At 44.3% G+C, this 13,903-nt stretch overlaps 1 protein-coding gene across 3 annotated transcripts; it reads right to left on the reverse strand.

Annotated features, from left to right (window-relative positions):
- Positions 1 to 106: 106 nt before the first annotated feature.
- On the reverse strand, positions 107 to 12,669 carry kctd17 (potassium channel tetramerization domain containing 17). Of its 3 annotated transcripts, none has more exons than XM_036536429.1 (7): positions 12,176 to 12,669; positions 7,897 to 8,005; positions 6,486 to 6,577; positions 6,064 to 6,159; positions 5,669 to 5,794; positions 4,682 to 4,802; positions 107 to 3,186 (listed from the first exon to the last, which is right to left on the reverse strand). In XM_036536429.1, exons 1-6 carry the CDS (start codon positions 12,539 to 12,541, stop codon positions 4,716 to 4,718), a joined length of 876 nt encoding a protein of 291 aa, XP_036392322.1. In that variant the 5' UTR covers positions 12,542 to 12,669; the 3' UTR covers positions 107 to 3,186; positions 4,682 to 4,715. The 3 variants fall into 3 exon arrangements, with proteins under 3 accessions (XP_036392322.1, XP_036392314.1, XP_036392331.1); XM_036536421.1 differs by having other exon boundaries at positions 6,064 to 6,162; XM_036536438.1 differs by lacking the exon at positions 4,682 to 4,802 and having other exon boundaries at positions 6,064 to 6,162.
- Positions 12,670 to 13,903: the final 1,234 nt, after the last annotated feature.

Raw genomic sequence — 13,903 nt, forward strand, 5'->3', positions numbered from 1 at the left:
ATTTCAGAGAAATGACAATAAAACTATTGTCATCATCATCATCACCGTCAAGAACGTTGAGCACAGGGACTCAAATTCTTTGGAAAAGCATGTTTTTATTTGTGTGCAATTATAGCCAATGACAACTGGAAATAGGCCACCAAGCTGAAATGTGAAGGGCGGATTGTTCCACTTATGAAAAGATTGCTTATACTTTAAGGACATTCAGCACAGATTATTCCCCAAGCCTGCAACATACACAATGAAATAATTTAGTCAAAATGTTTCTTACAAAACAATGAAAATCTTACAGGTGTCATGAATGTCAAGGGGAAGCAGATTAAGCTCTAACAAGGACAACTGTTGTTCATAAGGGGGAATGACTGAGATCTTGCAACTGACAGTTATATACATTTACAGATTTGTAAAACATGAACATACTTAAAATGTTTTTTCATGCTAAAATAACAAACTTTTATCAAATCACCAACAATGATTGTATTTTGCAAAGGCTGTGTGTGGTCAGATTTTGATTTTGGTCTCTCACTCTCTCTCTCTCTCTTTCTGTCAAGCAACCGCAGAAAGCAGGGAGGTGCCAGGCTTAAGTCCGTGGTGGGCTCAGTTTCCCAACACTCACATCAGCACTGGACACCTGCTGAGGAAATTCATTTCCAGCAGGGGGATAAATCAACTGAGTATATCAATAACAAGCAACAAGTAGCAAAAAGTAATGCAACACAAGATATTTCACATTTAAAAATGACAAAACAACTTTTTGGTTTTCGCGACAGATTTCCCATTATATTCCATGAAAATGCAATGGGAAAATGGCAGGAAAATAAATACCGCAACTTTATTACAGTCAAATGAAAAAAAAGAAAAAAAAAAAGAACATAGTGATGTCAATGGCGATCATTTCCATTGGTAATGGTTTGGTTCACTGTCAGTAGTAGTTTGAGGCAAAATTTACTTCACAGTCAACGTTTTTAGGCTTGTATAAAGTTTCAAAGAGTGTCAAAAAGTATCTTTTGGCCCCTTTCAAAGTGAAGTCATCGGGTGCCCCATGTCTATAATCACATACAGTACTCATGCGTTGTTTCCCTCCAAAAAAGTCACACAACCAGGCCATACACACACACTGACATGGTATCAAAGCTCATGTAACGAAAAAAAAGCAAACAGATATTGGTGACTTACAAAATGGTGGCAGAGCAGCTACCGCTAACAAAACCAGGCCCCGGCCCCTTTCTAGTACACCGAGCAGATGTGTTGGTCCTCTCAGCTTGTCTCGGGGAGCACCGGGACAATCAGAGACAAAGATGGCACCTCTACGGCGAACATTCACAGGTTCATCCGCAAGCCAGACGAGAGGGACACGCGTGTAGACAGCTCAGCTGTGGGGGATCTCCAAACCCCCTGAATAAATAAGAAGTCCACCTGCCTTCCTAATGACACAGGGCATGGCACACTCCACCCTCATGCAGAAGTAGATTTAGCTGTGATACATTTATACACACACATACACACACACACACACACATATAAATATATACACAACCTTTCCTATGACCTGGGGTCAAACTAAAACCACATATCACTTTTGAATAAATAGTTCAAAAATGCAAACCACTAACTTTAATTCATTTCATACGTCTATGGCATTTTAATTTTTTTTGCTTCAGTCAAGGCACCAAATGATCTATATTGCTAGCAAAAACAGAGGAACACCTACACTATGGGGCTTGGAATTTGTACGCCTATGTGGTTTGTTCATTTGTTCTTAATTTTCTATTCCACGTAATTTCACTGTATGACATTTAGCTTGCTATTTTATTGTTACACCATTATCCCATGTTAAGATCCAGATGGTTTTACAGTTGACTTGGACTTATATTTGTCTTATAGAGCCCAGAAATTGTCGAGCCTGACCAAGATGATGTACCCAATGCCTCATAGGATCTTGCATAGGAAAGGTAATTTATGAACATGACAATGATATTGCGGTTTAATTTTTTTCCCCCCAAACACCACTTCTAAAAGATTATCAAAGGTCTCAAACCTCTTCACACAGAGTGCTAAATGTCCAGATTTCAACTCAACACATTTTAAAGGCTTATGTGTACCACAACCATTCATCCTCAACCACCCAACCTATTCTCTGACGTTTTCTGTTTGTAGGTTAGTCCTCTTTGCTGCTGACAGCTATCTCCAGATGATCATACAAAGAAACAGAAATGCCCAGCACTGCATCAGACCACAAAAGACAGAGGAGAGGCAGCCTGTGTCGACACAAGCAGTCACATTCACTCACTATCAGTGGTGCATTAATGGCAACAGAAGATGCACCACAGAGGATTTTTTTAGGCCATGACACAAGTGAGACAATGACCACTGAATGCCGCTGTTCAGAGACAGGTGCGCAGATTCACCCACATCACTGGAGCTAGTCAGTGCTGTGGCAAGCACAGAGGGCTCGAATGGAGAGCTGATGGCTCTTAAGAATAACGGCATCGCTTTATGTGCAGCCATTTCTATATCTATCAATCTGGCTCACAGTCCATCACATGGGGCATTTTGGAATCTCCACTTTTCGATTGTCCAAGAGCCCCAATTTCTCATTTGCCTCCAAGTGCAAAGAGTTCGATTGTCAAGTGGGTGTCCCTTTTGACGGACATCGACAACACATATAAAGACACTGAAGCCGACCGATGTGAGGGCTGAACACACCGCTCGTGAAGCTTTTAACCAACATTAATGTCCTGTGAGCAAATAAAGGGCTCAATGCTGAAGTACATGCGAAAGCAAACTTGGTATATTTTATAAGCTTTGGTAAATTGTTAATTGTCAAATATTTTAAAATGTCCCACTATGACAATGTTATTTTTCTTTTTTCAGGTTTCTTCTTCTTCATAATAATAATAATAATAATAATAATAATAATGTATTTGCTTTGCAAGTTGTGCTACTGACCTTTGCCATGAAAATGTATACTAGAGACCTGCTAAAGGGAACAGTTTGGGGGTCATGTGGTAGAAGTTTGGGTTTTTCGATAATCTTCAGAAAGTAGTGTTTAAGCAATTGATAAAAAAGCAGCAGGATTCATACAAAACAATAGCAATGTCTGCTCATTGAACACACAAAGACACACTTAGCTAAAAAAATACAATTCTCTGTATTCTACATCCGGGATCCATGGATCTGAAAAAGCTGAAAGACAATGAAAGGAAGAAAGAGGGAGAAGAAGGACAGAGGTGTCAACGTAAGTTCATAAATCCATCTGCAAAATCCATACATACAGCACACAATTCATGTTTGTCTATTATAGCAAGGTCGTACTATGCAGAAACATTTGAAATGACTACTAAAAAGCAAATTAATGTAATTACAGTTGTTTGATTTGCAAAAAATGGATGGGCTGTTTCTGATTTTGATGCTGATGGTGATGATATTGGCTGATGGACACAGAAATGAGGCTTTGTTGTAATATGAATGCTGTTGTTTTTTTCCTGTTTTATAGATGGAAATTGTATTTTGTGCCAGAACCCAATGATGCAGCCTTTTTATCACTTAAATTCACTGCTTTAGTCTCCTTTTCTCTCTGGGTTTCAGTGAATATGCGTCTGTTCACCAGTGCTAAAGGTCTACAGCAGTGTTTCTCAACCCTCTCCTGGAGTACCCCCTGCCCTGCATGTTTTAGATCTCTCCCTGCTCCAACACAGCTGATTCAAATGATCAGTTTGTTATTAAGCAGCCTCTGGAGTTCATAACGAGTTGATCATTTGAATCAGATGTGTTGGAGCAGGGAGAGATCTAAAACATGCAGGACAAGAGGCCCTCCAGGAGAGGTTTGAGAAACACTGGTCTAGAGCACGGTATGCTACACATCATGTGGCAGATATGGTCTAGGACGAGTAGGTACAGTGGACTCTGCCACCTACAATAAGCTGCTGCTCAGACGTGCAGAGGTGCCCAATGGGGCAGCCCTACTTCGTGTCTGCTGGGTGCTTTTGTTCCTCTGCATGTATCTGAACTGAACCTCCTTCACACAAGGCATGCTCTGCTTACACCAACATAGAGGACCTGGGCTGTTCCATTCCACCACATTTTTACTTTCTGTTCTGCTACAGTTCACACAAAGAGCCTGACCCATGGAGAAGGCATTAGGCGGACAACCAGCTATAAAGAATTTTAGGCAGTTTTGTCTATGTTGTCTTACTATTACAGAGTGTGAATGAATTCTCTTCACCGTCAATATGAAGACAGGATTACTGAGTAGCTTCTATATCCTGTGCCAGAGTCAAGGATTCTCTTGCAAATTAAGGTAGATTGCTAAATTTGTCGTAAGAAAGTAACCCTTGTGTGTATGTACTGTCAGGTGTAATGACAACACTGACATTAACTGGAATGACTTAGTTTTTAGGATGATTTTGGATCACTTATTAGGATTAAAATCCCAGTGTGATACAGTGGTGTATCTGAATACTGAAACCACTTCTGTCATATATTTCTGATGTCTCTTCATTATTCATCTATGATCATCAAATATCCAGTCTGCAAAGCACTGGTAACACAGCCTGGCATATATATGCTATGCAGTGCCCTTCAGTGGAATGGAACAGTCTGGGGTCCCGAGGCCCCTTGCATTGACACCCCTCCTACAGCTACCCACCACCAAACCCAACACACTGCGATCACTCCTCACCCATTAAAAAGTTCGGAGCAACGCAAAACGACCGCTAATCTCTAATCCACTCGTTGGGGGTGGCATTTCTCTCTCCCTCCGCCTCATCCTTCGCGCCATCCTCCTCCTGCACTCCAGAGGGCTGGCTCAGTTAAAGGGGAGGAAAACGAGGAGGAACGAACAAACGGACGAACGGACAAACATACAAACAAAAACGAACACAAATCTGGATGAGAATCAGAGAGGCGTGAGTGAGCCATGCAGCTGCTGAGTGACCTCTGGAACGGAATGTGAAATGACCGTCATTCGCACAAATACCACTGAAATGAATGTGCAATCCAGTACAAATCACACACACACGCACACATACACACACACACACACACACACACACACTTCTGCTTCTGCAGCATTCAGCCTTTGTCACAACAAAGCCAGTAACAACAATAAAAACCGAGAAACAACAGCGTGTGGAGTACCATGCTGGTGACCAAAAGGTCCAGCGTCCAGAGTGAGGCTAAACGCACAGGCAGGTCCCCGCTGCTGCAGGGTGCAGTAAGCAGGGCGCTCACCTGGGTCCGAGCAGAGAGGGAAGGACCTCACGCTCTCACACTGGACTGAGGTCAAGTGCTCTGCTGCCTGACAGCAGTGGCCACCAAAGGAGCTCTGGCCAGGCTCCAAGGTTAATGCCCAGCAGTGCAAGCATGTCCCACGCTCTCGGTCAGCGTGTGTGTGTGTGTGTGTGTGTGTGTGTGTGTGCACATGTGAATGTGCGTATGCGAGAATGTGCATATGTATAGTATGCCTGTATAGGTGTGTAGACACTGTGCTGTCTGTTAACGTGGATGTGTCTGTGTGCGTATGTGCATTCACGCACATACACGAGTCTGTGATATACAGAGTGAACCATCGTGCTGTCTGTGAGTGTGCATATATAAGTATACGCACATGTACGTGTGCATGCATGCGTGTGTGATGTATACAGAGCGAGTCCCTGTGCTGTCTGACCTTGGTCTTGTGGCTCTGCTCTGTAGCCATGCCTCCGCCAGACGTGTGCAGCTCCTTGGACACCACACAGAGGAACTCAGCCTGGTCCTCTGTGCCATAGCTGTAGGATGACCCGATGTTCACCATCTAGCACCGGCGGAGGGACAAAGAGAATGCTCTCCGATCAAAATAGGGATGGAAAAAACCTCTAGCCAAGTCAAACAAGCCCACGGTTTATGTTCCATACAGGTCACGCTTCAGTGCTGTTGCGTTTTGGCTGACCTTCCTCCAGCCTGGGAGGGTCAGGTGTTTCACGTAAATGATTACAAACAGGGACGCACACCATTAACACACATTACGGAGGCCGAAATCACTGTCAGTCAAACCCAAAGCCCACCGCGGCTGTGCAGACCGACCTGCTCAAACTTCCAGCCGTCGGACATGGTGGAGACCATCTGGGTCAGCTCCTCCTCCTGACACTGCAGCACCCGGTACACGTGCTTCGGGGGGGCCTGCTGAGAGAGGTGGAGCGAGGGGGAGAGAGATGGGGAGTGAGAGGAGAAAGGCAGATAGAGAAGGGAGATCCAGTGAGAGGGAGAGAGACAAAGATATTGAGGAACAGGGGAATCAGAGATGCACAGCGTGAATGGAGGGAGAAAGGAAAGGCAGGTGTAAAAGGAAAGGGGGGGCGAGGGGGAGCGTGGCACAGAAAATTAGGTCAGATCAAAGAGCGGCAAACAAGGACAAGTGACACACTAAGGAAGAGTGACAACGTTGATTCGTCACCCACCTCAGAACAGAGGCTGTCTTCGTTATACAGGTGGAAAATAAGCCTTACCTGTGTTGCCTTGCAGTCACGCTCCAAAATCCTCTCCTTGATCAACCTTATGAGTGGTGTGATGTTGTAGAATTCGGCTTCTTCCAGGACCCCTGGAGCCAAATCAACACAACACAAAAACGGATTATTATTACAAAGCACGGACAATCACAGGAAACTACCATCAGAAACCAAGAACCACCAACGCCTCGCAGAGTGCTTTCACATTACAATTAGTCCTGTCCAAGGACATTTATTCCCATTAATTCAGCAGAGATTCCAGGCTGATGCAGGCCATTCCCCAGCGCTCACGTCCCGAGATGGTAATTTCTTAAGCTGCTTTTGTTCTGGGTTGTTCCATCGCCTCTTATGAAACCTCCACCCTTAAGTCGTTCACTGATCCCTCAAAAAATGTCAGCGTGTCTTTGTACTACTGCCAACTGGCCTATTATACTTCCCTCCCCCAAACTAATGAGGTGTCCCATTTCTTCCATATCACTCCCCTCCTGGCTTTAAGCGCTTAGCCCATTTTTCCCCTAACAAAATCAGCAAGGTCCTTCTGCATCTGTGAATGGAAAGATGGTCTCCTGTAATAACCTTTCTGTATTCTCACCACATGATGAGGGAATACTTGCTGTGCAATATTCAATTTCCTTCATGGGGAACTATGGGGGGTACTGTAAAACCATTCGTTGAATCAACAAATAAGTAAATACAAGATAAAGCTACAAATTCTAGACTAAACTATTTGAAATGCTAAATGTGAATCGGCAGAAATATTGAAAATAAGACACCACTGCAGTATTGAGTGACAAAACTGAAGATAGATTTAACCATGAATTTTATCATCAATGCTGATTTCCTCTTCATATTTAAACCACCACACCTCAAACGATACCGATGCACACAATCTGTGGCCTGTGGCCCTCAGTATTAAGTTCCAAATTCAACACCGCCACAGCTGCACAGGTGTTGCACACAGTTGACTGTGGGAAAAGTTGCAAGGGAGGTGGAACATCAGCAGGGAGGAAACGCAGTCCTCTGGGCTCATTTGCATGAAGCGAACACTTTGCTATCTGCCAGTCTCGAATTACATGATCCAGCTTAGCATGGACTCCGGGACGCCCCAGCTGAGCACTTTGAGATTTGGCGCTTTACCACACGGTTTTGGGCCGCCAGGTGTGCCAGACGGCGAACGATTTCTCTCCGATGAAAACCAAATTCAGCAGGGAAAACTAAATTCTCTGATCTCTGTCAAACAAATTAAACAACTAAATTCCAGTCTGAATTTCACACCCATATCGTACATGGCGGCAGAGATCGGTGTGAGGGGATCTAACAAAGGCACGGGGAGAGAACAAACCGTTTAGCAGGGGGAGAATGGGTGGGTGAAGGGAGGAAACAGGCCTTTTAAAAGGGGAAAATGGCAGACCTTCCTCGGCCAGCTCCTTGTTGTAGACCAGCTTGCCGTGCCGCAAGTAGTTGAGGATGGGGCCGAAGTAGGTGGGGTCTCTGTCAATCACATACGCTCCTGTCTCATCCTGCAGTAGAGAGAGGGTGGAAGAGAAACCGCTCGGTACATGCGCTCTCAAGATAATGACACATTCAGGCAGATTTTTTTTTCCAGTTTCCTTGGCATTAGTTACATGTGCAATGTTGTTTTTTTTTTTTTTGTTTTTTTTTGGTCGATGAGCTGTTGTTAAAACGCTTTTGCAAAAACCAGTGCGACTCCTCGTGATGTTTATTTTGAGAGAGAGGAGGAGGAGGAGGAGGAGGTGGAGGAGGAGGAGAAGGTGCAAGAGTATCAAGTTTCATCTGAAAAAGAGCGGGAGTGTGGGGGTGTGCGCAGATATGAAATGAATGAAAGGGAGGGAGATACAGGGAAAGACAGAGGAGGGGGATAGAGACGGCACGTCAGTGAAACAGCTCGGGTCACGCTGGCACGGTCTGTGTCGTCTCATGCCTGGCTGGCTCCATTCCTCTGTGATCTGATAGCATAAAAGCAGCAGGATGTGGTTGGGACAGAGAGCATGTTACATTCACGTCACTTGGCCTTTTCTTGCCCGATGCGGACTTGCCTTTACATGGTGCTGTGAATGTGTATTACACAATCTGCCTAAAGGCACGAGTCTTCAAACTGCAAGAGAGAGATAGAGGGAATGGGGGGGTGTTGGAGACGGAAGGAGCAGTGAGCAAGTAACCGGGAATGTAGTGATGTGGTGAAAAAATGACGGGGACTGGTGGGGGGGTGGGGAGGTGGGATAGAACACAGTGGTAATAGAGGGTACAAGTTTGAACCAATGTGTCCAAAATTAGAAGGAGAAATAGGAAAAAAGAGACTGCAAGGGCGGGCTGTGCAGCAGGGGAGGACCTGGGATAAGGACAAGAGATAAGGGACAAACAGAACAAGGATCAATCCCAAAACGAACAATGCCATAAAAAAGCAGCTCTCAGAGCCAACAGAGACACAGCGAGCAAGAGAGGCAGAGAGACTTATCACCGAGAGGCATGACAAGGACAGGAATCGAGAAGCAAGGAGGGCCTGATATTGTGCAGTAAGCAAAAACCCAACCAAAACCAGCCTCAGGTACAGATTCCTCCACCCCTGAATCTAGCGTGACTCGACTTGACGGCAGGCATTACAACACCTGCTTGCTGCTCACTGTCGACCTCTGTTTGAGCATGCGCTGCCCATGCTTACACACACACACGCACACGCACACGCACACGCACACGCACACACATACACACACACACACACACACACACACCCACTCGCACACCCACACACTCGCACACAGACCCATCTGAAAAAAAAAAAAAAAACCCCAGCGAATGAAAACATATTATAGATTATGTCCTATGATAGATACAGTAAAAGTAGACTTGACAAGATTATTTCAACTCGTTTGTATACAGGGATGTTCACAAAGCAACCCTTTCACAGCGCTTGCCGGAGCAGAACCTGAGCTTTACAAAATAAGACGACGGCATTGACAATGGGATGCAAAATTTTAAGAACTTACTGTGTCTCCACTAGATGCTAGCATTACATAAAGCACAACGACTCACACATAAGGTCGGTTGCTGCTGGAATAGCGTTGGCATTACATTACATTTTCCCAACTCTATCCACCATTCCTGTGCGGGTCACCATCTTAACAAACACCCCCCATTGCCCAGCACACTAATTTTGTAGCAAGCACTCATTAGTCAGCGCACTCTGAACTGTGACTGATCTTCATATAGACACTGTCTTCCAGACTCAAACTATTTTAGTCGTATTTACCTGGCTGATCCCAGACCTTCACCTGACACAGTGCAGCACTGGCAAAGACAAAACAAACACTGTCATACAAACACAGGCTCTGCCTCGTGTTAATGTTTAACCGAGCGTTTAGACAAGCATAGATGGAGTGAGATGTCCACAGAGGATCTGCTCCCAAAGGAAATACCTGGTTGGCAAACATTGGTTTTGTTTATCTCTGCAGAGATGGAAACGCATTTGTATGCGTGGTGTTTATGCGCATGCGTGCACGCACACACACACACAAACACACACACACACACACACACACACACACACACACACTACAGATGTATTCAGGACTTTAAAATGCTTTTAGTTTTGGGGAAGATATTTCAAATGATCTTTTTTTTATTAAAAAAAACAGGGATTGAAGCAGCCCTCCCAAAGCCATACAATGTGGGCCACTCCAGGATTCACTAGAGACAGGTGAGTGCTTATAGGAATCTGCTTCTTTATGGCTTCCACTCGGTACACTAACCTGCTTCTAGCAAGACCTGGAGGAGCTATCTCCATCTCTGCTATGTGTGGAAGGATTTAGTCATATCTCCTGCCTTGGAGGAGGTGGGCCACTTGTCAGATTTCTGTCCGACTCCAGACATCTCACAAACATATACACACGTCACTTAGCTTCACAGTAACAGCCCACATGTGAGCTGCCAAATTAAGCACATTATCTGCATAAGTCAATACACAGACATGTTTGATCACACGCATACCCATATCAAATAGACAAACAAGGCATTTCGCCCTGTGCCCCCCCTCTGCAAACTCTTCTATTTTTTTTTGCTTCAAGCTGCATATCCACACTCATGTTATCAGTGCGTTAATAAAAAGACAAGTAAGGGCAAGCAGTGGAATCTGCCTTAAAATACACAGTACCAAAGCCCCAGGAACCAAGATGAGTTTTAAGATGAAATTAAAAACCTGTCGTTCTTCAACATGCAAGGGAACTTTAAGTAAAAGAATTTGGACAAACCAACAAAATGCTCAGTGTTATTAAGAGTCAGCTGTGACACAGAACAGGCAAAGCTAGCATGAATTTCTTAATATAACCTTTTTCTGTCAAAATGATCCTCAGTATGGCGCTGATTTAAAAAAACAAAAAAGACCAAGTTTTTTTAAAAAAAGGACTTTGTTTTGGTAAGGTGAATGACACTGTTTGTGTATCTGAGTAACTGCAGAACCGGAAGCATCAGACATTTCATCAAAAAGAAAAAAATAAAACAAAGCTGGATTAAAAAATAAACCAGGACAGGACTAAAAGGGCTCTAAACACACATTTCTGCATTTAGTGAGGGGTGGAATACAGAGGTGGCACTAATCTCATTAAAACAGTATGCATGGCCAGTGTGTGTGTACACAACAGTACAGGGAGTCACATAGAGCTTTGCTGCTTGCTACCACTGAATCACAATGTAACACCTGTCATAAAAAATCAAGCTATAGCTGCTGGAAAGAAGATACTGTAAAAATTTGTCTACTGATTCAACACTCACTGTGTAACACTGGGGAGACAAAATGGACCAGCCCAACCATAGGAGGGGGAGACTAGTCTCAGCTTAATGGTGTCTGAGGAAAAGGGTCGAATCCTGGGTACAGCACACATCACACAGAAATAACACGGAGGAAGACAGGATTGAGACAGGCAGGGGGAGGGAGGGCAAATGAGGTCTATGAAGATAAAGGTATTAAACATATCAAGGTGAAAAAAATACAGAGAGAGCGAGGGAAACGGCTATTTAGAGAAACGGAAAGATTGGGGGAGAGGGGCACCGAGAGTGTGAGCTGAGAGGCAGTGGAGCGATAGTAAAGAGGCAGACGTAAGGAGGAGGGCTAATGACAGCTCAGTGCCGAGATTAGGTTCGTCTGTGTGCCGGGGGGCTCCGTCCGTTTCGGCACCCGTGAAGGTCATTCACTCACGAGCTTCCCCTCCATTCATCGCTTCATGTGCGAGCGCAGCTGGAGCGGCACTGATTTTACAGCTCATTGCGCAAAAGCGCTGCACACACTCACTCACAAGGCAAAGCGCTAACGGGACAGACGTCTTTCCCATACAGGTTTTTTTTTTCCAAAGAGTGGTCTTGCGGGGACAAGTGCATTATAGATTTGTTAACAGACGTGACGTGATCTTTGACAGAAGGCATTCACTAATAATTTAGGATTGCTGAAGGCATGCTCATAGGAAAACTGATACGATAGCTGCTGCCACACAGGCATAATGCATCCGCGACTCATCCCTCCATCCATACATTGAACTGCATCGCACGTGCAAATCCATATGATTCTGTACCACTAACACCATGCGTGTTCATTTGTGCATGAGGGCAAGAGCGGTTGCCTTTGAGCGGGTCTTTAACCGGATGAAATCGAAACCCCTCCAACCCATCTCATCTCTCCTTACCGTATCCGAATGCAGGTCCTGCTGCTGGCAGAGCCGGTAGAGAAAGGAAGTCTGTTCTTTCAGCAATGTCTGGCGCGTTGTGAGAAAGACGGTGCCGCCAACGTTCAGTCGAACCCATTTCCCGTTGTTCCCGCCGGTTCCCGGGTTGATCCCGGAACCGTTGCCTATGGTATGACTCGTAGTCTGAGACACATTTGGTTCGGTAGGGGACGGGGTGGCTGTTGCCGTGCTCTCGTTTCCCTCGTTGTCTTTGTTGTTATTGTTGTTGTTGTTGTTATTGTTGTTGCAGTTGCTATGAGGAGTCGGTAACGAACTGACTTCCGACGCCGCCTCAGGCACCGGTTTCCTTTTATCTTGTGCTGCCATCTGAAATACCAGCAAATAACAGTACGCGGACGGACAAGGGGCTCGGTTTCCACTTTGGTCCCTAATCTTCCTCTCCCTGCCACTGTGTAGCTAGCACTACAGCATTCTCCCTCTCCTCGCTCACAGCCTTTCACTCCGCCTAGACTCGTACGTAATCACGCCTCTCGTTTTTTGCTGCTTTCGGCAGAGTCAACTATGCCATCGTGGTGCATTATGGTAGCTGTGGTTTCAAAATGATGTAGCTAGGCTGGCGGGCTCTTTTGCACATTTGCCATGATTTCGCCTTTCATTTTCATTTAATCTATCTACCTACAAGTTTCCCCAAACCACAAATTAAAAAAAAATCAAGAACAAAGGACACACACACACTCAAACGCAATGTGGTTTCATCTCTGTACAACACGTACCAACAGAGTTTATAGATTGTCCTCCCCCAGAACTGGCATCAACCCACGAAACAAGTTCTAATGTGTCTCTGTACCATCACAGCCAATTTAATCATACAGACAAAGATGGCCAGATTGAAATTTGGAGCCCAACCTTCATGACACCATGTATAAAATCATCTAGTCAGACCTCCCCAACTTCTAGTTCAAGCTGTTCAACACCATCCTCTGAATTCACATAAAACAAAGAACTCAGCAGAATCATGTACAGTGTTATTTTCTCCACATCCTGGACTGGGTAACACATAGAAACGTATAAGAAATCATCGTGTGGCACAGAGTGAATTGAATGCAAGACAAGCTCGGACTGGGGTGTGAATTTTGATTTTATTGCTCTCAATCATATAATGTAGAAAAAAATACAGATATAGCTTTATGTCACTTAAGAGAAAAATGTCCTTTACATTCACAGCTGACATTATATAACAATTGCAATAAGCCATCTAAAGCAACAGATCCAAGCAGAGACCCAACAATTTAGACCAAATTTAATACCCTGAGATGTTTAATGTGTTTATTGGATTGTATAAATTCACAGTGCTGCGTCTGATTATTGACCTGCCATTGTCACTAGTGCAAAAGACAACATATAACGTGTTTAAAACACCACCAGCTGATCTTTACCATCAGATTCAGTAAGATTCTAAATTGCTGGCATCATATAACCAAATGAAACAAATAACAAACGATGCAAAACTAAATCCAGATCCATATAACATATAAAGACAATGACCCTAAGTCCAATCAGTGTTATAATTGCATTATATTTGCAGTTTGTCCCTGGTTGCTATTTAAACTCAAATGAATTTTCATATTTTCACAGTTACTACCCATCCTTTCCACCTCCACCAACCTCCTACACTATTAAAAATAAACTCACAAACCTCCCTCTTTGTCCGCTCTAAACATAATCTCT

Source organism: Megalops cyprinoides, chromosome 1 (assembly GCF_013368585.1).
Source record: "Megalops cyprinoides isolate fMegCyp1 chromosome 1, fMegCyp1.pri, whole genome shotgun sequence".
Lineage (NCBI taxonomy): Eukaryota > Metazoa > Chordata > Actinopteri > Elopiformes > Megalopidae > Megalops > Megalops cyprinoides.